This window comes from Bubalus bubalis, chromosome 4, assembly GCF_019923935.1.
Source record: "Bubalus bubalis isolate 160015118507 breed Murrah chromosome 4, NDDB_SH_1, whole genome shotgun sequence".
NCBI classification, from domain to species: Eukaryota; Metazoa; Chordata; class Mammalia; order Artiodactyla; family Bovidae; genus Bubalus; species Bubalus bubalis.
In genome coordinates, this window is record NC_059160.1 from 28180681 (window position 1) to 28204727 (window position 24047).

A 24047-nucleotide genomic window follows, 5' to 3' on the forward strand; every position below is an offset into this window, starting at 1 on the left:
CAGTGGGTAAAGAATCCACCGGAAGTGCAGGAGACACAGGAGACATGGATTTGATCCCTGGGTTGGGAATATCCCTTGGAGGAGAAAAATGGCAACCCACTCCAGTATTCTTGCCTGAAAAATCCCATTAACAGAAGAGCCTGGCAGTTTATGGTCCAGATGGTCGCCGAGAGTCAGATACAACTGAGCGACTAAGTACACAAGCATGACTATATAGGCATTTCCCAGTATCGTTGTGCAAGTCCATAGCTATCCATCAGGAAATATCTGAACAGTTCCTTTGTCTGTTCGGGCCTAGGACTCATTCTTATTCCTTTTGGTTCATGGCTGAACCAGTGCTCCAATCCAGATAGGTAAATTACACTACTCACTATTATATGTCTCTACTGACCCATTTAGAATGGAATAAAATTAAAAATACACCCAAATAAGTCTTGTGCATATTATATAAGCATAGATGATAATAGCTAGTCAAAAGATTAGAAGGCCTTGATAGAAATATTGGCCTAGTATTCTGGATGTTTAGAATCTAGTTTTGGTATCAACTAGTGAATGACTTCAGGAAAATAGCCCAAACTCTCTTGAGTTTCAGTTTCTTCATTTATACAGTCAGGAGGTTGAATAGATCTCCAGGTTTCATTGAATTCTAATATTCTATAATCATGTGAACAATTTTGAAAGAACATGAATTATTCAGTAGATAGAGGTTGACAATCATTTTAAAGAAGCCTTATTCACCTCTTTTCCTAGAAAAAAATTTCTTCTGTCATGTCTGATTGTTTTTAGTGTTAGAAAAATAGCGAGGATGTTCATATTGACATTTTCCTTCCAAGCTGATGCTGAGTGTGTCATCAGATTCAAAACCTGTTGGGAAAACAGTTCTGTACTTCTGATGGTTTTCTAATTCCAACCTGACATTGGAGCTTTTAAGCTGAATAGCCTTATGGCATTCTGCATGAATTCTTACTGTGTTTTCTGAAGTCTGACATTTCTGTTACACTTAAATTTGATCTCAGATTTCTTTGCTTTTCAGTTTACTCCAAGTTGCTTTTTTTTAAAGGTCAACATTTGTTACATTGCATTTGGCTTTCACCCATCACTTCAGAAGTTTTTGAAGTAAGCTATTGACCCTATACCATTTTTCAAACTAGAAAAAGAAGAGAAAAAGAAAGTAAGAAAGAAGTAGAAATGACAAAGTAACAAGCCAAATGGGAAGAAGTTGAAAGATGTATTTTTCTGTTGAAATTTCACTTCATAATTCCAGTGGTCCTATTGAAGCTTGTCTGAATCTGTTGTGATATTCCTATAGCCCCCTGAGATGAGAGGAATTATACATATTTGAGGAGGAATGACAATTCTTAAGTCTGATGTTGGCAGATGACTTTGAAGCCAATTTTCCATTCATGGGAGACATAGTTTGATGTGCTGCTGTCTTAGAAACAGGGCACAGGTGCTGATTCTTTGACCAAAACTACGTTGTACATCGAAGTTTTCAAAGTCTACAGTCTACAGTCATAGAGGTCTACAGTCCTCAAGATGTTTACAGCGATGTCACAAGGTCAAAATTGTTTCCAAAGTAGTTCCAGACATCATTTCTTTTTGTCATACTCATTTACTCATGAGTGTATAGTGGGGTTTTCCAGAGACTGCATGATATGCAGTATTACAACAGAGTTAATGCCAAAGCAGATAGGAGAATTCAGCTGTTTTCTGTTAAGCCAGACATTAGAGACAAAAATATTAAACGATATAACTCTTCTCACTATTTTCTTTGTGAAAATACAGCTATACTTTTAAAAACATATTGTTTATGTTGACAAGCAATGAATTATTAATGTCACTTAAAATGAATTGATTAATATTTCTTAAATGTCTTGGTTGTGTTTTTAATTGATAATTATTGATAGATAGAGGCTTTCCAGGTGACTCCCTGGTGAAGAATCTTCCTACCAAAACCCAGGAGATACAGGTTCGATCCCTGAGTGGGGACAATCCCCTGGAGAAGGAAAGGGCAACCCATTCCAGTATTCTTGCCTGGGACATTCAATGGACAGAAGAACCTGGCGGGCTACAGACCATGCAGTCGCAAAGAGTCAGACATGACTGAACATGAACACCTGCCTGCATAACCCACATAAACAAAAACTCTTTGGAATCGTTTATAATTTTTAAGGATCTAAAATGTTCCAAAAGAAACTGAAGAACTTCTACTGTACAGCAAATTTTAACCACTGGTCAGTTTCTGCTTCTCCCTTGAGCAAAAGAATTACATGCATACCTGATACGCTTCCTTTCCTACCCATGTAAAGATTCCAATTCCAACTTAATTTTCTGCTTGACTTTCAACTTTGTGTTTACCCTACAGTATTGGCAAAATATAGAATTGATATCTCACTGAAGTTTCTTTGAAAAATGTTTGTCTTGAATTTGCTTTCATTTTACTTAATGTTTTCACATTTTGAGGTTTTTAGCCATATTTCTTAGATTCCTTTTATCAACTTTTACAGTCAGTCTGCAAGGAGTATTTTCTCCTTTGTGTCCAAATGTCCTCATTGGACAACAAGCTATTTTTAGGTAAAATCCTTTAACAATTACTGTAGCGAGTTTTATATTTATCTTAGGTATGGTATCTTGTCCTTTTAGAAATCCTAAAGATGCAATTGTTAGCTCAGTTCAAAAGCAACTAAACCCTGAATACATAGAATCACTGTTCAGGAAACTCATATAAAACTGAATAGTAAGCCAGTCTTAATGTTTTTGTTTTTGACCATAATTTTAGGGTTGTTTTTTTTTGTTTGTTTTTTTTTTTTTTTTTTTTTTTTTTTGCTCTTCTCTTCAGACATACATGGGAAGCTAAATTAGATAGCATAAAGTTAATGGACATTTAAAAATTATGTATAACCTTAAATAAGTGATTATTTAACATGGACTCTTTTTATTTCTAATTTTTAAAAATTTCATAGCAAAACTAATACAATTATGTAAAGTTTAAAAATAAAATAAAATTTTTAAAAAAGCAAAAAAAAAGAAAATTTGTTTCACTTACCTGGTCTCCTCCCCAACAAGCAATGGATTTTACTGATCTTATATCTTTTTAATACCTTAAAACACATAAATCTCCATTTATTACATTTTAAATTATCTATTTTCTGATTGATTATAAGGAAAGGAAAGGAAAGTGAAGTCGCTCAGTCATGTCCAACTCTTTGCAACCCCATGGCCTGTAGCCTACCAGGCTTCTCCATCCATGGGATTTTCCAAGCAAGGGCACTGGAGTGGGTTGCCATTTCCTTCTCCAGGGGACCTTCCCGACCCAGGGATCAAATCCAGGTCTCCCACATTGCAAGCAGATGCTTTACCCTCTGAGCCACCAGATTATAAGGAAGTTTCTGATAAATATAAATGAATGAGGACCTAATTGACATCAGCCTGATGAATCCTTCTCCTGAGACTTTTCTTTATTCCCCAGATTCAAGGTGTTATGTTCATGCCTACAGAAATTAGCAATCCCAAGGTTAGCAGGCTCACTAGAGAGTGGCTCTAGTTTATTATCAGCAAAAATTGTACTTATTTTTCAAGCAAACCAGGTCATTGGAAGTTACAGTAGCCTGACTTATGGAAAATTCAAAATAGATTGCAGTTCTTCTGATACATATGACATTTCAGCATGTAAATATCACACCACAGTCAGAGAACTAATATGAGTAGCCCTCACCTCATTGAGGAGCGAGTTACTGAGCATGAAATGCCAATAGCTATATCCCCAAAGAATGTTTAAATAGTTTCAGACAATATCACAGGGAAGAAAGGCCAGGATTTGTGGAACATATTTGTCCATTGATCTGTGGCTGAGTTCATGGCCCTGAAAAGATATTAAGCACAAATTCTCCAGGGATAGAGATCCCTATTTGGGCCTGTTAGTTAAAAGAATATTCTAAAGCAAGTACAAAATATGAGGCTTGTTCTTTCACTCTACAATGTATACTCTTAAAAGGACATATGATTTGGATTTTGGTTCTAGTAGTAATACATTTGCATTTATTTATTTTCAATTTATTTTATTTTAAAATGTGCAATTATTTGCAATTATTAATGTATTTTCATAATTAATTGAATGAGACTTACTTTTAAAATTACTGTTTTTTAGTACCCAATAAAACTATCATATAGAAAGTTTAAAAATCTTTAAAAATTAAGCTTTAAAAAAGAAAACTAAAGTCACCCATGACATTTCCATCTAGAAATTTGGTATTCATATTTTGATCCTTCCTTTCCATATTTTTTGTTAAGCATGTGGAAAAATTCACACATGTTTCATAATATTCTCATATTATTAAATATTATTTTAATATTTTAATGACAGTGTGCATTTTATCATAGAGTCATAGCACATTTAACTTAACTGCTTATTTTTAGATACTTACATTATTTCCAGTTTTATTTGCATACATATATCCTCACATACATCTTTGATTATTTCTGTAGGATAAATTCCCAAAGTAGAATTGCTTGATCAAAAATAAGCACATTTTAAAGATTCTTTTTATACATGTTGCTATATATTGCCAGCAATGTATAAAAGAGCCCCATTTTCCAAGAACTTCACCAACACTGCCAGCATCTCTTTTAATGTAGCCAACTCTTCCTAATATAGTCAGATTCAGGTTATATTTGGATATGCTTTAATGTCGTTAGGCCTTAGTCACATCTCAGGATGTCATGTGGTTCGTTTCTTGGCAGTTTCTCTTCCAATTTCTTCCTGAACTTCAAGCACCAGTAATGAATAAAAAGAGACATCCCTTTCTATAAAAATGCAAAAACATTCTTCCAACATTTGTGTGTATTAATACAAATGCATAATATTCCTTTTGGACTGTTCTATAAAGATATCACTAGTTTTTTGTTCTCCTGTTCCTAAAGAGCCTGAAAAAAAAAAAATCATTCTCTTCCATCACCATCGGATTTGTTTTTGTCTTACTGTTTTGACTGTAAGGGGGAAAAAATCTGGGATTTGTATGAGTGCTTTTTGTGGAATTGAACCTCTTGCTACCAATATATAAATTATCTCAGAACACAAGAAGCATAGTATGATTTTCCTCATTATTATTGTGACCAATGCTTTTATTTTACTTTTTTGGCCATGCCACATGGCACATGGGATATTAGCTCCCTGCCCACCAGGGATCAAATCCATGCCCCCCTCCCCCGCCATCCCAGCAGTGCAAGCATGGAGTCCTAACCACTGGACTGCCAGGGGATTCCTATGATCAGTGCATTTTTATTAATCACCCAACACATATGGAGAGTGGTCCTGAATTCTGGAAATCAAAAAAGAGGATAGAACCATCCTTAGCTATAGTATATTCACTAGTTGAGGAATGAGGATACATATTAATAAAATGATAATTTCTTTCACGCACTGTCATACCCAATTGCCCAGTGGAGGAAACCACTCAATGCCCTGGGAGTTGAGAAAAGTGATTGCTAAAGACTGGCATAGTGACCTTCAAGGGAATATGATCCACAGTTTGAAGGAGAACTAGAAGTTTAAGAAGAGAAGGGAGGCTGTTCCAAGCAGAGGTTATAGTGCTTACAAAGGTGAGAATGAACATAGCATGTTCAAAGTAAAAACAGCATACAATGAGCCAGGGCAGTTTTTCCAGTATAACAGTAGTACAAAAATCTGGAGTGTTCGGCTAGCTTTTAATATGTAAATAAATAGTAAGGGCCTGAACGTTTCTTTGAAAATAGAAAACCATTTACTGTTTTATGGGAAATGAATTTACAAAATAATTCAGGAAATTTTATAAGGTAATACTATGAAAAATGCTAATACCAATGTGAGCCAAGTATAGCCTAGCATAGATAATTGCAGAAGAAACTGAAAACAAGCATAGAGTACTTCCCTGGTGGCCCGGGGTAGAGGAATCCGCCTGTCAATGCAGGAGATGCAGAAGACATGGGTTCGATCCCTGGATAGGGAAGATGCCCTGAAGGAGGAAATGGCAACCCACTCCAGTATTCTTGTCTGGGAAATCCCATAAACAGAAGAACCTGGCAGGCTACAGTCCATGGTGTCGTGAAAGAATCGGACACAACTTGGTGACTAAATAACAACATTGGTGCAAGAGCCATTGGGATAGAAAAATCAACAGAACTTGGCAACTGATCAGATGTAAAGATAAGAGACTACTAGAAATTCCACAAACTTTTATTCTGTTATGCTTGGACTAGGGATATAAATGAATGAGTCTACCCTCAACCTTGTGTTTAGAATCCCATAGAAAAAGGGGTAATTCTAGAAAGTGGCTGAAACAGCTTCACCAGTAAATTGATGCTTAAACTTTGTCTTCGAGGATGAATTGAATTTCACCAGATAGAAAGAGGGGGAATTAAATGATGAATCTTTAGCAAAGAGGGAGAAAACATAATCATTAACATTTCAGACCTACATGACTGGAGAAAGATGATAACACAGACTGTGAGACACAAGTCTGGCAGTAGTGATGCTTTAGATGGAAAGATAACTAATTAAATTTAGACATTTCTGAAAGATGTAGAGAGTGTCCACCAATCTAGAGACAAAGGGGACAGGTAAGGGAACAAAACAGGCAAAATTTTTCTGCTTTCAAGATCTTTACATTCTAGTGTTTGGAAATAAGCACATGATTAGAGATATAGTGTTTACCAAGGAGTTTTCTTTTGTTGTGATGTTTGTTTTCTGTTTTTCCTCCTTTGCTGTCATTCACATCAGTAAGATGAAATAGGCACACAGGAAAGCAAGGATGACTAGTATCTGATCTAAGTCTTCACTTAGGCAACAAAATGTACCAAGTAACTATTCCCCCAAGACTTCAAAGTGTCCTCAAACTGACCTTGATGTCTACAAGCCTCAGACAAATGGTTTAGTAATTGAAAGCAATAAATTAGAGTCAATCACATTTAGTTAGGAGAAAATAAAGTCTTAGTGTGCTAAAACAAGCTGACCTTCTTCCAGCTTTGAATTTTTATTACACCCTTTCTTCTTTCCTTCTGTGCGTGATGCTATGCTGAGATCTTCTGACCTTAGTGGTACTTCATGAGATGTGCCTGGACTACAGTCTCAGTAGGTCTTATTCCTAGAATAATCGTAGGGAAAAAATTATTGAAGATCAGAAGTAAGGGTTTTGAATGACCAACCTTGGAAGTGAAATTCTTGTTGCATTTAAAATGCTCAATTTAAATGAATGAGGAGAAAATATGTAACCTGTTTAAGCACCACATTTCAAACTGCTATCAAAGACAGCTGGGAAGATACTGAGTAGTGCTATTTTTGTCCTTTACACTATAGCTGCATGTATTCCTTTCACCCTTAAGTAACCGGACATGCTGAAAAGAGACTGGGCATTAGAGACAAAGTTTTCTGACCTCCACAGTCTTTAGAGTTCTCATCTGAAAAGCATTCACTTAGTTCCCATGCAAAAAGATTCGAGGGTCTTATTTATTCTTTTTTTTTGTTTCTAAGTGAATTGCTCTAAACTGTTCCTTTGAATTTTAAATTGTGCATATTAATTTTTTAAGATTTGTTTATTTAAAATAATAATATCTAGGCACTTTCCGGGAGCTCTGACAATGTAGGAGATGCAAGAAACTCCAGTTCGATCCCCGGATCAGGAAGATCCCTGAGGAAGGGAATGGCAACCTGCTCCAGTATTCTTGCCTGGAGAATCCCATAGAGAGAGAAGCCTGGCGGGTTATAGTCCATGGGGTCACAAAAGAGTCGGACATGACTGAGCACGTGTGTGCACACTCACACACACAATTCTACTGATGGAGCAGTGTTAGTTGTTATGAGGAGCACAGTCATCCATCAGTATCATTAGTTCCAGCACCCCTGCAGAAACCAAAATCTAGAAGCTCAAGTCCCTTATATAAAAGGGCATAGTACACAGTCCACACTATGTACCCACAGATGAGAACCCTCCAATATGGAGGGGGACTGTAGGGTTTCAGATGTGAACTACATTCATAAATTTAGTTTAGTAGCAAGCTTTTATTGTGTTTAGTTGATGCTAAATCTTACAACAGCCATATGAAGTTCAAAATGAGTAAGGCATAGTTACATTCAAGAACTTAACAGCCTAGTAAGATTTAGCTGTATTAAATTATTTGTGTTTATTTATTGTAAGATACATTAGATTTCTTGTTTTTTATTATTCTCTGCCCAAAGACTCATTTAAATATATTTTATCCCATTTTTAATCATATAAGCCATCAGATCTCTAGCTAGTAATTATTTACTTAAATACATGGCTAAATAATAAGCAAAGATTTTCATGTATTTTAAAAAAATCTTAGATATCCTATAATCCACATTTTATAGGCAGAAAAGTTGGCAGGAATCTGACTGAAACTCATGTTTCCAAAATCTAGTCAAAAGAACTTTCGACTGCAGTTCACAGGAGAGCACAGAATATGAAAAAAAAAAATGATTATTTGATGCTAATGATTATCTTAAATGATTGTGAGATTATTTTATCTAATGCATTGGGGGTGGAGTTAATTCTCTGTTTTCTTGATATTTCTCATGCATTATTGTAAGCTATTAACAGCTTAGTAAGTGTATTTACTTTGTTTTAGTTTTCCAGATCAAGAAATTCGTAACGTGGCAGTTCAGCAGTTAGACAACCTCTTGAATGATGAACTACTGGAATATCTCCCACAGCTAGTTCAGGTAAGGACAGCAAAGTTGCCAAGAGATTCCAGGATTTTAACCAATAATTCTCTAAAACAGGTCCCAGTGAATCAAGAGTAGCCTACATAAAAAGTGATCATTTCAGTTTGGCTAGCCAAGGGGCTAAAAATATAGCTCACATGTCAACTTGGGTACCATGGAAATTCTGTACCCAAAATTGATATGGTTACAAAAAAGGTATATAAACACCAAAAGGGAAATTTTTTTAAAAAACACCTTCACTTATTAATTAGAACAAGAAAAAAAATAATACTTGTGATGAAAAATTGGTATCCAACTGTATATATAAAACTATAAAAAAGTAACCAAATAAATATTATGTAGAAAATAGTCCTTTTCTAGGCATCTGCTCATAATATTTTTCTTGCTTTTCCCATATTCTAATATTAATTACAGATTTTAAAACAGTAGTTTCTAATAATCAAATTCTGCTGCCAGATAGTAGTTTTGTGACATCATATATCATGATATTGGAGTAATTTTGGAAAATACTATAAACTTATCTAGAAATCTGATCATGGTCTAATTTAGTTTGAATATGTTACCATATAAACAATTGCACAAATAGTCATGTATATGATTGAATATCCAAAATATAAACAATGATTTTTTTCAAAGTTAACTGGATACTGAATGCTGAATAGGTCTAAAATAGGGGTCTAAAATAAGTCTAAAATATGTTTTTCTTTGCTTTGTTTTTAACTCAGGTGTTTTCTTATCTGAAAGATCAGGTCATTGTTATAAGCTATTTTAAATGCCAGGTGCCTCAGGTTTTGAATTTAAGACAGGGACCCTGAGACTAAAGTGAGGAGCCTGTAATAATAGAATTGAATTCTATGTTACTTTACAAACAGAACATGCACTTCTCTAAAGGCCTTAAAGAGAGAACTGATCTAGAAGCATGTGTACTGTAGAGTTACTACTACCTCTCCTTACAGTTGTGGTTTCCCTAGCCTTGCAGAAGTATGTAGTGTAGTGAAAATAAAAATTAATTCAACTTGCAGAAACACTATTCATCTCATGCCTCTTGAGTATGGGCAACATGCTCTATCTAACCCAACTCAAAAAAAGGAAATTTCTACAATAGTAAATGTAAATTAAATCTTTGAAAGCCAGAATCTGAGTCAATAACACTTGACACTAGGAATGTGGCTGAGAGACATACGCCTGTAAATGCAAATTCATTTATAAGACAAGTCGCACCCAGGATCCAGCATTGCAAATACACAGAGGTAAAGATAGGTAACGTTGCAAATATTCCCTAATTAAAAATGATAATTATAAAATCATGTGAGATGCAAAGAAATACTTAATGTGATGGGAAAATTAATAACAAATGGGAAGAATTTTCAAAACATTAATTGTGGGATTTGCCCTTAAAACTTTGATGCTGCACCCTGACTTTCCAAGACATAAAAAAAAAAAAAATCCCTACCCTGCTGATTATTTTCTGGAATCATGTTTTTTTTTAATGCATTATTTTATTAGAACTGTGTAGGCTATGTTAAAGAGCAATATGAAGTTACTTGAAGACCATGATTAAAATGGAAAGTATTGTTCTTAAAGAGTCACTCAATAGTGTCCAACTCTTTGTGACCATGTGGACTGTAGCCTACCAGGCTCCTCTGTCCATGGAATTCTACAGACAAGAATACTGGAGTAGATTGCCATTCCCTTCTCCAGGAAATCTTTCTGACCCAAGGATCAAACCCTGGTCTCCCGCTTTGCAGGCAGATTCTTTACTGTCTGAGGCACCAGGGAAGCTTATGGTTCATAGCTAATGCTTTAATAAGCCATAGACCCAGAGGTTACTGCAAACCACAGGCTGTAACAATGCAGACAGCTTTCAAGAAGAGAGTTCAAAATAATATTGTTGTTGTTCCATTTCCTTAGTTGAATCCAACTCTTTTGTGACCTCATGGACTATATCCTGCCAGGCTCCTCTGTCTGTGAGATTTCCCAGGCAAGAATACTGAAGTGGGTTGCCATTTCCTTCTCTAAGGGATCTTCCCAACCCAGGGATTGAACCCACCTCTCCTGCATTGGTACGCAGATTCCTAACCACTGAAACAACTAGGAAGCCAACGAAATATGCATCCAAAATATTGTCTCCTTCTTAGATGATGATGCAGGATGTAGGGAGAAATTGTAGCAGTAGACAGAGTGATGCGGTGAATTTGGAAGCAAGGGAGGCCATTCATGATCAGTAAGTAGTTTCTGGGTTCAGAAAGAAATCACAAGGAAGTCTTTAAAGAAAGCTAAAAGACAAGCACTGAAGTAGACTCTGAGGTATCTCTCTCCTGCTAATGTACTCATAGGATATGTTCACGAAAAGGGCATGAACACAGCCCATGGTCTAGTCAATCCAATATTAGCATGTTAGTTAAAGAAGGTCATAACTGCAGTTTAAGACAGCACACATTATGATCCTTATATATTCAGATAGCATCACAAGTTTATGCAAATTTACTGAGATCATTTTTGACATTCTCACACTTCAAGAATTCATAAACATTCCCATCCTGGAGGATAATTAGCATACTGAGGTGTTTCTTTAGGTGTGTGTTGAATGAATGTTGTTCCCATTTTTTCTGCTCTCTGGACAGTGGTATTAATGTGTGTGTATGTGACTTAAAAGGCTTATGGAGCAACAAGCCATAGAAGCTTTGTTTCTCAAGCAGGAATAAGTACTTTTAGAAAGATAGGAAAAAAATCTGACATTCATTTTCACGGTTTATTGTGGTTCATGAGATGATGATGATGATGAGGGCCCACATACCAAGTGATGATGGTGAAGTCCCTGTAGAGTGGGTGTGGAAGTCTAAATTAGGTCTCAAAGGTTGCTGCTGCTGTCTGTGTTTTTCCATCAGGTTGGATATCCTAGAAAACATTAGAAAGTTGTTCACAGTGCAGATGAAGGAATGGGAGATTGGAGCATGGGTGGATTATGTGTCCACCGAAAGGCAGCTTTGACACTTAAAAGTAAAGCTTCAAAGTCTGCAGGTTAATACTCAATAGGTGATTTCAGTTAAGGCTTTGAGTATGTGGGGGCTTCCCTGATAGCTCAGTTGGTAAAGAATCTGTGTACAATGCAGGATATCCCAGTTCAATTCCTGGGTCAGGAAGAACCCCTGGAGAAGGGATAGGCTACCCACTGCAGTATTCTTGGACTTCCCTAGAGAGTCAACTAGTAAAGTACCTGCCCACAATGTGGGAGACATGGGTTCGATCCAGGCTACCCACTCCAGTATTCTGGCCTATAGAATTCCATGGATCCATGGGGTCACAAAGAGTCGGACACAACTGAATGACTTTCACTTTTTCAAACCAAAAGAAGGGAATCATCTATTGTTTAATAATGCCATTTTTTATATCCAAGACACTGTTCATGATATTACTTTCTGTGTGCCAGGATTCTCTCCCTAGGCATGGTTGAACTCCACCAACCACCTGCTTTTATTTATTCTGTGATACTAAAAGCCAAAAAAGAAAATTGTGTGATGTGTATATGTTCTGTTATTAGTTACACACCAAATGATAAAGCTATTAAATATAAGTATTTTGTCAAACTGTTTATGCTGTTTTCCCTTTCTCAAGCCTCTTAAGTACGTCTGTATTCTGCTATAATTTTGTTACTGAGGGAAAAAAAAGTAAAGTAATTGATCTCTTATTTCAGGCTGTAAAGTTTGAATGGAACCTTGAGAGTCCTCTAGTGCAACTTCTGTTACACCGCTCACTACAAAGTATCCAGATTGCCCATCGTCTTTACTGGTAAGATTAACCAAAGTAGGGTAGGATGCCTTTGCTTTATTGCCAACTTCTTTTTGTAGGGCAGCTTTTCCTTATAAAATTGATTCAAACTTCCACTTAAAATTCAGCCAAATGTGAGTCTTTATCAGGGTTATTTTTATTTATGAGTGTAATTTAACTGTCATTGTCTTCAAAATCTTCCTTTTGTTCTGTTGCTGCTCTTTAAATCCAACTGGAATTTGAAATCTAGGTGATCCTTTTTCAATAGCTTTAAATCACAAGGTCTACATGTGGTCACATCCACTTGTTGAATATTTCAGTATAAAATCTAGTTATAAGACTGTGTATGTTTTGGAAGAATGTAAGTTTGAAAAGTAATTTCTCTAACAATATTAGTTATAAGCAGAGGGATCGAGGCCAATATATACTGTCTTAAGCTTATAATTCCTGGAGCACTAAAGTTTTCCAAAAACATTAAATTTGAATATGATTAGTGAAGAAATTAAACTTATTTAAGATATATCAGGATTTCTCCTGTCACTGCCTGCTCCTGATCCTACTAAACAAGGTGGTGTTCTTTGGATGCTGTTCTCCCTACTGTTATTACTAAATTCACACAAAAAAATTTAGCGATTACAAGTGTCAGTAACCTAAGGATGGAATTGAATCTATCTTTTGTCCTCACATATGTATGATAAGCATCATTTATTGGCTTCAATTGCTAGTGAAGAACTTTAATTAATGGGAAAAAAGGAAGTCAATATAATTTTTGAATATCATGTTTTTCTACTTCAAAACATTGCTCTTGTTGACATCACTCTTCCCATGAAAATGACTCAAGGATTTCATATAAAAATAGAAATACAAGGAATTGTCAAGCCCTAATATTTTATTAGATGCAGATTTCCATTGCAAGTGTCTAATAGAAAAGCCAGATCATTTTCCTCTAGTATGTCATTATAATTAGGCATCAGATACATTGGCCAACAGCAGGCCTTCCACTAAGTAGACTCTCTTCATCAGACTCTGAATTAAGTCTTATTCTCTTACATTTTTCCAACAGCTACTTTGATGATAAGGGAAGTTAGGTGGATGTATTTGTTGGTATTTCACTGTCATATTAAAGCTAGAACTCCATTACCCTCAACATTTATTTCCCTTAAAACTTGATTTTTTTTCACTTTTCACTTTTTTAAAACATGTTTACTAAAATGAAGACATATTCAAAAGTAACATGACCACATAATAGTCTTGATTTAAACATTTGAACCAAAACATAATATAAAATATATAAAGTAGAAGAGCAAATAAAAAGATCATTTAGAAAAATTAGAATAAAATATTGAGGACTTACATCAATTGTTATAATACTAGTACTAGAACCACCTTAGTAAGTTCTTCATCTGCTAAGGGTGCGAAAGCGGAGTCATTTGATAGGAAACAGTGAGTACAGACAGAGCTGTCAATCAGTGCCACACTTGCAGGTTCACAATAAATACAATGTCACTTTTCAAAGAAGGTGGGAGGAAAGACTTTCTCAGTATAGAACTCACCCTTATGAAAAAGAGAAAAAAGAGTAACAAAGCCCATTTCCCTTCTCACTGATTTAAGAAGAGAGTAAGATAGAGGAACTAGAAAAAGATATAAGTTATAAATGGACTGCTTGTTTCTGAATGCTTAATTTATGAAAATATGAAAAGAACAAGACAACATGGAGGGAAATTTTAAAATACCCATCTCATTTTAAAACTTAAGAATTAAGAATCAGGCAAAATGTTCTAAGCATCAAAGTACATTACATATATTTAAAACATATCTTGGAGTTAAAAAAAAAAACGCTGCTGCCTAGCATCGTATTTGGGGCATCCCAGGTGGCTTGATTGGAGAAGGCAATGGCAACTCACTCCAGTACTCTTGCCTGGAAAATCCCATGGATGGAGGAGCCTGGTAGGCTGCAGTCCATGGGGTGGCTAGCAGTCGCACACGACTGAGCAACTTCACTTTCACTTTTCACTTTCACTTTTCACTTTCATGCATTGGAGAAGGAAATGGCAACCCACTCCAGTGTTCTTGCCTGGAGAATCCCAGGGACGGAGGAGCCTGGTGGGCTGCCGTCTCTGGGGTCGCACAGAGTCGGACATGACTGAAGTGACTTAGCGGCAGCAGCAGCAGCAGCAGCAGCAGGTGGCTTGGTGGTAAAGAATCCACCTGCAGTGCAGGAGACGCAGGATTTGCAGGTTTGATCCCTGGGTTGGGAGAATACCTTGGAGAAAAAAAAAATGGCAACCCACTCCAATATTCTTGCCTGGAGAATCCCATGGACAGAGGAGCCTGGCAGGCTACAGTCCATGGGGTCGCAGAGTCCGACACGACTGAGTGACTGAGAATGAGCATCATATTTAGGGGACATTTGTATGTAGAATGCTGAGTTTAAACTTCAAAGATGCAGCTCAGACTCCTCGTGATACACTTGAAAACATTCTCAATTTATCTTTCCTTAGAAAACAAAGCAATAACAATAAAAAACCAATATCTGATAACTTTTAAAAAAGAGTTCCATCAGACATCAATTTAATGATTTTTTTCCACTTGGGTGAGCTCCTGCTTCTTCATATTCAGCATATTCAGCACTGAACTCAATGACTTACCCTGCTCACTAGGTCTTGGAAGTTTTTCTGGACCCTCCCTGTTTCTCACTAATATGCTCAGTTGTTTACCAAGCCTTGTAATCGTATACCTCCCAAATAGTTCTCCCCCGAACAGTTGCTTCCACCTGCCACTGATCAGAAGGTTAACTCCTCAGATATTGAATTGTGAATAAACAGGCTTTCACAGAAACCATCTTGACTACTTACCATCATTGCCGGCAGCCTTCCTGAAAAGGGAAATTGATTTGGAGTTACTGCATGTCTCCTCCATTGAAAGGGTGACATAGGATGAATATCCCCAATTTTTCATGGAAAGGGAGCTAACAATAAGCTTTGGATTGGGAAAGTTTAAAAGCTCTCAATCACAGTTTGCACCCTAAAAGGTGGCTGTAAATTGGTAGGGTAGCATTTGGAGTTCATACTTAAGAGGCCCCTCCCCCATCATATAGCAATTATAGAAATTTAAGCTCAGACCCTTTCCGTTTTGAATAAGAAATAAACAGCCATCGCTAGCTGATAGTGAGATACTGGATTGAATGGGATGTCCCCAAAAAGGTATTTACATCTTAACTCCAGGAACCTGTGACTCTGAACTTATTTGGATCTTTAAAGATATAATTAAATTTAAAATCTTGAGATTAAATTGTCCTATTTTATCAGTGTGTGAGTGCTAAGTTCCTTCAGTCATGTTCGACTCTGTGCGACCCCATGGACCATAACCTTCCAGGCTCCTATGTCCAAGGGATTTTCCAGGCAAGAATACTGGAGCGGGTTGCAATGCCCTTCTCCAGGGGATCTCCCTGACTCAGGGATTGAACCCAAGTCTCTGGTGTCTCCTGCACTGGCAGGCAGGTTGTTTACCACTGAGCCACCTGGGAAACCCAGTGTGGGTTTTTATCAGAGTGGGTCCTCAATCCAATGACAACTGTCCTTGTAAGAAACAGAAGAGAATACACACACATACAGAAAAGGCCATGTGGAGATGGCATCACTGATGGGAGTGATACAGCCCAAAGCCAAGGAATGTCCAGAGTCACCAGGAGCTAGAAGAGGCGAGGGAGGATTCTCCCCCTGAGCCTTGAGAGGGAGCACAGCCCAATCTCGATTTCAAACGTCTGGTCTCCAGAGCTGTGAGATTAATCTCAATTGTTCAGTTTGTGTTGATCTCTTGTGGCAGCCACAGGAAGTACACAGTAAGGACAGGACTTTGTGAAGGGCCCTGACTAGACATGACACATCACACAGGAAGCTTCTCCTGACTCTTTCCGCAGCCACTGTCCAGCATGAGTACTGCTCCCGTGCTGTCTCCCAGAGTACACCCTATATGACTCCACAGGTGTCATGTCACATTCCTTAACACTTCTGTTCCCCTGTCTGCTTCCCCTCCTAGCCCTTATAGTAACTCATGATAGCTATAATGTCATACTCATCAACGTACTACTCATACCAATGCCTGAAACTCAGGAGATACTGACAAAAAACATTTTTTAAGTCAGGAAACCAGAGAAATTTCTTTAAGCCCAGCAATAGTTTCACATGCAGGGAATTCAGTGCACTCTCAAAGGTACTGTCAGTACTCTAGGCAGATCCCCTCTACCAGCTGGTGGACCCATCTCGCAGCTTCTGTGAATATTGACCACCAATTGACAGCTGCCTCTTCTCTGCAGAATTGGTCTCTGCTAACATAGCTACCTAGTCTGGGGAGTGGGAAATCATTAAGGTACCATTTTCATTCCAAGCCTTCACCCAGATAACTCAAAGCTAGATTAGACCTTGATCTCCTGGTTAACTCCTTCCCCTCCCCTACAGTGCTTCTCACTCCCTCAAAGGTTTTTGTTTTTTTGTTTTTTGTTTTTTTTTTTGCTGAAGAGTACTCCTTCAGTAAATCACATACACCTTAATTCCTGTGTTATAATCTGTTCTAGGGAAGCTTAGCTAAGATAAACATTTCTTTATCAAAGAAAACTAATTCAAATATTTGATTAAAAAAAATTGGAGCATCAGTATGCTAGACACGTATCATAAGTGGAAAAGCAATATTGCAGTCTTTCATATTCCTAATAGTATTAATAAGTCTGGCTGAATAAGCTGTGAGAGAGCCATTTTGAATAAAAATCTGTATAAATTGTTTTTTTAAGTCATACCCTACAAAACTCTGAAAGTGTTCTCTTCAAAGTGTGGGAATAACCTGAGATGAAATGCCCCATTGGCAGACTCTCCAAGTACAACAATATTTTTCTGTTTTATTTGCTGATAAATAATATCATATTTATCAAGTACTATCAAGTATATAATGTTTATTTATCAAATATATCATATGTATCAAGTACTATCAAGGACAGTACTTGGCACTTGACAAATACTCAATAACTTGCTACTGAAGGAATGAATAGGACAAAGTTGTCCCAGGCCCAGCTGGGTACATGCAGACTTGTGACAGAAGGGGGCAGAAGAGAGCTGCTTGAGCCGTCAATCGGTCTTGAAGCCAAACAATGCTGGCAAGGAGAGCAGCATCAGGTGATTGGCCCCTGATGCAGTGCCTGCTGAAACAGCTGGGAGAACGCCGCAGTGAACTAAGGCACTAGTCTCTGGGAACACGAAGACTTTCCAGGGTGGCCCATGGGATCAAAGGACTGTATGAGCTCTAATGTAGGACGCATAAAATTGAGATGATTTGAAAATTGACCAGTCATTTTCTTAACAATCTACCTTAAACTTTTCTTATCTAGAATTTTGGGGCAATTTCTCAAATCAGGGACTACTCTAAATAAAGCAAAATAATGTGGAAATTTTGCATCATGTGATCTGAAGTCACATGTCCCCCTTCAGTTCAGTTCAGTTCAGTCGCTCAGTCGTGTCCGACTCTTTGCGACCCCATGAATCGCAGCACTCCAGGCCTCCCTGTCCATCACCATCTCCCAGAGTTCACTCAAACTCACCCTTACCCCTCTCCTAAATTTGCCACTCACCAATGCCTGAAATTCTCTCATTAGCAACCACTCCTTTTGGTTAAATAATGTTCCCTCTCAGAAGTACTCATCTCATATTTTTTATGTATATATATATATTCAGAACATAATGCTTATGAGGAATTAACTTATTTCTTCATATTTAAATATTTTATTTTTGGCTGTGCTGGGTCTTCGTTGCTGTAAGCGGGCTTTCTCTAGTTGTGATGATCGGGGTTACTCTCTAGTTGCTGTGCGTGGGCTTCTTGTGATGGCTTCTCTTGTTGTGGAGTATGGGCTCTAGGGCATGCGGTCTTCAGTAGGGCATGCTGGCACATTGGTTTAGTTGCCCCAAGGCATGTAAAATCTTCCCCAGCCAGGGATTGAACCCATGTCCCCTACATTGGCAGGGGGATTCTTAAGCACTGGACCACCAGGGAAGTCCTCATTTGTCCATTTATATGACAGATGTTAAGATGTTAGATACTGGTGAACTACTAAGGGTAGACTAGAATGGTGCTTGCCCAAAGAAACTCACAGGCTGACTCTCATTAGCATCCAGCGGGTAGGGAAAAACCTATGGGCTGTGTGACAGGGACAGAGTAGAAGGAGAGAACTGACAGCAGATTCTGTCCATTTTATAGTTTTGCCCATGACCTGTTCAAATATAATGTAAGCACAAGGCAGAGAGGCAAGGCTGGCCATCAAGTAAATAAAAAACACTTCCATTCTGTCAGACTTAAATATTGATAAAGGCATACAAATTATACACAGAGGAGGTACATGTTCTCTCTCTTTCGAGGTCTGGATCACTCCCTAAAGTGAGAGTGAAGAGCTGCACTTTAGGGAGTTATTTCGGTGTAATAGAGCACGCATGATATAGAATCAATAGGAGGTTTTAAACCCTCAATCCTTTACCTTCTAGAATCATTTTATTGCCACTAATTCACCATTTTACCTTTACAGTGTAATAAATAATAAATTGTTGCTTCACTTTTTTGTAAGAGAAAGATATATCTTGTCATTTATTTTTTTTTTTTTAATTTTATTTTATTTTTAAACTTTACATAACTGTATTAGATTTGCCAAATATCAAAATGAATTAATATTGATCTGTTATAATCATCTTTCACCCTGTCATTCTCAGAAAAGTACATACCAGATAAAATCCCTATAATAAGCAATTCACCAAACTAATGATAGCTCTTCTCCACTCCGATCAACCTGGAGAAAAGCGACAGTTATTTGTGAAAAGGTGTACATTTTACATAATAATCTGTAAAATTCATTAGCACAGTTTCCTAGTTAAGGTCAAAAATAAGAACAATTGTTTTTTGTCTGTTTTATATGATAAAGGTTATATGTAGTTCTTTAATAAAAAGATTTATTTAAAAAGCATAATATAAATTTTAAGTTATTTTCTAATATAATTTGTCTTATTACTATTAAATATATATGAAAATAGAATCTGATGCGACCCCCTGGACTGTAGCCCACTAGGCTCCTCTGTCCATGGAATTTTCCTGGCAAGAATACTGGAGTGGGTTGCCAGTCCCTTCTCCAGGTGATCTTCCCAACCCAGGGGTCGAACCCGGGTCTCCCACATTGCAGTCGGATTCTTTACCACCTGAGCCACGAGAAAAGCCTGATACAAAGGTCTACCATAGATCAGTGCAAAAATAGGCACAGAGCTCCACCTTCAATTTATTCCTAGTTTAAATTATTTTTCCTTGATATTCTTCTATTTTGTTAAATAAGTTAAGAGTTGTAAAAAGGAACATTTTGTATATACATACTGACCTCAATTATTGGAACTCAAACATCTGACGTTTGGGAACTAAACTTTCTAATCCAGTCTCTTGCAATTTTTCATTGTGCTGCTGCTGCTGCTGCTGCTGCTGCTAAGTCGGGTCAGTCGTGTCTGACTCTGTGGGACCCCATAGACGGCAGCCCACCAGGCTCCCCCATCCCTGGGATTCTCCAGGCAAGAACACTGGAGTGGGTTGCCATTTCCTTCTCCAATGCATGAAAGTGAAAAGTGAAAGTGAAGTCACTCAGTTGTGTCCGACTCGTAGCGACCCCATGGACTGCAGCCCACCAGGCTCCTCCATCCATGGGATTTTCCAGGCAAGAGTACTGGAGTGGGATGCCATTGCCTTCTCCCATTTTTCATTATAACTGCATGCAATTACATCATTGCTTCCTTAGATAGTCATCTGGTTCCCTTATAATAATATTAGCCCCTCTCTGCCATAGTTTATGCTGGAGATTTGGGTTAAGACCTTGAAAAACAGCATTATATTGTTTGATTTTTGTTGGTTTTTAATGAAGATCAGAAAAAAGATCTGGATTAATGACAGGTAATAGAAGCATATCACCATGCTGATGGTATTGGACCCAGAAAAAGAAAGAGAGAGAATCAGAGCATCAGGTTGAAGATATTTTTAGGTGCCAGGTCTAGAAATAGCACATACACTTTGGATTATATTCCATACATGGGAAGTCAGTAAGAAGGCCCCATCCACTGTCAGCTAGCATAGGAAAGAAGATTGGGTGTATATCTACGTGAACGCATGCTCATCCTCCTCAGTCATGTCTGACTCTGTGCGATTCTACAGACTGTGTAGCTCACTAGACTCCTATGTCCATGGAATTTTCCAGGCAAGAATACTAGATCAAGTTGCTATTACCTACTCCAGAGAATCTTCCAATCCAGGGATCGAACCTGAGTCTTCTGTGTCTCCTGCATTGGCAGGTGGATTCTTTACCACTGAGCCACCTGGGAAGCATGCATACTTTCATTTACTTCATTATTTCCCTTTTCTTTAAGACACTTTGGGCCACAAGTAACAGAAAATTTTGATTCATATGGTTTGAAATGATGTGAAAAATTAATCATCTCACAGTTTGCTTGTCAGGTGGTTCTGGAGTTTATTATTGCAGAAGCTCCCTGATTTTGTCATTAAACTCAGTTTCTTTGATCTTTCTGCTCTGTCAACCTTAGCGTGTTGACTGGTCTCTAGTCCATCTCATAACATGGTTACAAGAAGACTGCCAGAGTTGGTATCACATGCATACATGGCACCATGCAGCAAAAGGAAAAGGACCGATCTTTCTCCAACAAGAAAAGTTTTCTGTAAACTACATAGAGGAGTTAACTTCCTATATCATTTGCCAGAATTGGGTTGCATGTCATCCTGAACCAGTTACCTAATTAGATGACAGTGGAATGAGTTGACTTACCCAGCTGATTTAGAATATTGAGAATCTATCCCCAAACTGTTCATCTCTCCTGAAGATTTGTATATCTGAGCAAAATCAGATTCTTTACTCAGATATAAAAAGGGAAATAGATTTGGTGTAGATAAAACCCTCTATTCCCTTTCTGTACTGTGAGGCTCTATCTTGATCATCTCTCCTAACACAGAACATTGCATATAGTAGAATCATTCAGTTCAGTTCAGTTGCTCAGTTGTGTCCGACTCTTTGCAACCCCATGGACTGCAGCACAAGAGGCCTCCCTGTCCATCACCAACTCCCAGAGCTTGCTCAAACTCATGTCCATTGAGTCAATGATGCCATTCAGCCATCTCATCCTCTGTCATCCCCTTCTCCTCTTGCCTTCAATCTTTCCCAGCCTCAGGGTCTTTTCTAATGAGTCAGTTCTTCACATCAGTGAAGTATTCACATCCAAAGTATTGGAGCTTCAGCTTCAGCATCAGTCCTTCCAAAGAATATTCAGGACTAATTTCTTTTAGAATTGACTGGTTGGATCTCCTTGTAATCCAAGGGACTCTCAAGAGTCTTCTCCAACACCACAGTTCAAAAGCATCAATTCTTCAGCACTCAGCTTTCTTTATGGTCCAACTCTCACATCCATGACTCACATGACTACAGGCTAAACCATAGCTTTGACTAGATGGACCTTTGTTGGCAAAGTAATGTCTCTGTTTTTTAATATTCTGCCTAGGTTTGTCATAGCTTTTCTTCCAAGGAGCAAGTGCCTTTTAATTTCATGGCTGCAGTCTCCATCTGCAGTGATTTTGGAGCCCAGGAAAATAAAATCTCTCACTGTGTCCATTTTTTTCCCCATCTATTTGCCATGAAGTTATGGACCAGATGCCATGATCTTTGTTTTTTGAATGTTGAGTTTTAAGCCAGCTTTTTCAACTCTCCTCTTTCACTTTCATCAAGAGGCTCTTTAGTTCTTCACTTTCTGCCATAAGGGTGGTGTCATCTGCGTACCTAGAAGAATCATTGGTGCTCAATATATATTTGTTGAATGAATTTTAAAATAATCACACCACATACATTGGTGCTGCCAACAGATTATCTTAACTACTATACTTACAACAGTAGGCAATCCGCCCAAATCATATTATATTAAATGTATAGGGTTGGCCATTGGTATTCTAATAATTGCATTTGTTGAGTTAAATGACTTACAGAAAAATATGGTAGTTTGGAATAAATTTTTTGAAGAGGTATCAGGTGTTAATACTGATTGAGTCCACAGAGTGAGATGCTTTTAATGACTTTAACTATGCTGTTTCTTAAAGCCCTGATTGAAAATGAAAGGTTACATCTAGTGATTTGGCAAGAAGTGTTTTAGGGGCAAACCTTGTGAAATAGCTGATTACTATCTTTTAAAATATAATCTTCTGTATTGAGACTTTCTGTGAGCTTTAGGGAATTACTGAAGAGTTTATGACTTTTGCTGACTCCTATATTCTTCAATTTTTTGTTCTTTTTTCTGGGCTGTGAAGATTCTTAGTTCTTTTTGTTTTGTATCAGTTACTGAATAAGTCCTTTCTTTTCAGGCCCTATTTTACTTTCTATCTTTGCTCATCAAAAGATCACTCTTTGAAAAGGTTGAATGGAGGTTTGATTTGCTTTTTACTAGCTCAGATTTCAACTTCATCTGTGTACAATTATTGTAGTTACAACAGAAAGGCATTTACTTTATTTTCCTCTGAAGAGCTTCGTATGTGTTGCTTTTATTTGCAACAAAATCTAGACCTGGGTATTTCAATCAAATATTTGTCATCTTTAATAACTCAGAATTCTTGTTCTTGTTTTGGCATGTGTGATTCATTTTTGACCAAAGATGAGTGAACAGCTTGCACAAATTGTGTTTGTCTTCAGATATGACAATCTGCCTGATACACTAACCACTCATGACAGAATGTCAAATTATTGGTCTATCTTAACTTGAGTTTAGTCATCTAAAATTGTTAAATGGAGAATCCTAATGTATGCATCACTTTCCTTTTTATATGGGGCACTGTGTATATATGTTTACTAAGATACTGTAAATGTCATTCAGTTGCCAAAATGATGAAATTTCCATTACTTTCTTCCAAGTAAAATAGCATTACTTTTAGAGAGTCTCAGTTTTTTATGTCAAAAAAAATTGATTGAGGACTCTGCAAATATCACAGAATTCAGTCTAGAGCTTTACTTTCCAGTTGTCATGAGGGCAGCTGAAAAAGTGGACCCGTGGGACAGAGGTAGAAAAGTGCATGAGAAGTCTACTGAGAAAAAGAGTGTTATGTTAGTCATCCATTTTTTCATTCATATATCTGTTCCCCAAGTTTTTATTGAGTGTCTATTATATACATAATTTTAGCTATTTTGTGAAAGGAATAGAAAATATAAACAAATTATGATAAACACAGTTTAAGTAATGTGCTTTCTTCAACCATTTGCATCCCTCTTAGCTAATCCAAACAGTTACTACAGATGCTAGAGTTTATTTTTCAACTCTACTGTCTCAACAGAATAAATATAAACATTTTATTCAATGATTTTTAAGCCCTCTGATTAAATTATGAAACTAAATTCAGTGTTCAATTCAGTTCAGTTGCTCAGTCATGTCTGACTCTTTGCGACCCCATGAATTGCAGCACGCCAGGCCTCCCTGTCCATCACTAACTCCCGGAGTTTACCCAAATTCACATCCATTGA

General features: G+C 37.3%; 1 protein-coding gene across 8 annotated transcripts in view; it reads left to right on the forward strand.

Moving 5' to 3' along the window:
* The window catches only part of PIK3C2G (phosphatidylinositol-4-phosphate 3-kinase catalytic subunit type 2 gamma), a 504349-nt gene that overhangs the window by 197793 nt on the left and 282509 nt on the right, over positions 1–24047 (forward strand). For all 8 annotated transcript variants that reach the window (XM_044941205.2, XM_044941209.2, XM_044941210.2 and 5 more), the window contains 2 exons: positions 8620–8713; positions 12411–12505. In XM_044941205.2, coding sequence (XP_044797140.2) covers positions 8620–8713; positions 12411–12505 — 189 coding nt within the window. The remainder of the gene's footprint in view (positions 1–8619; positions 8714–12410; positions 12506–24047) is intronic.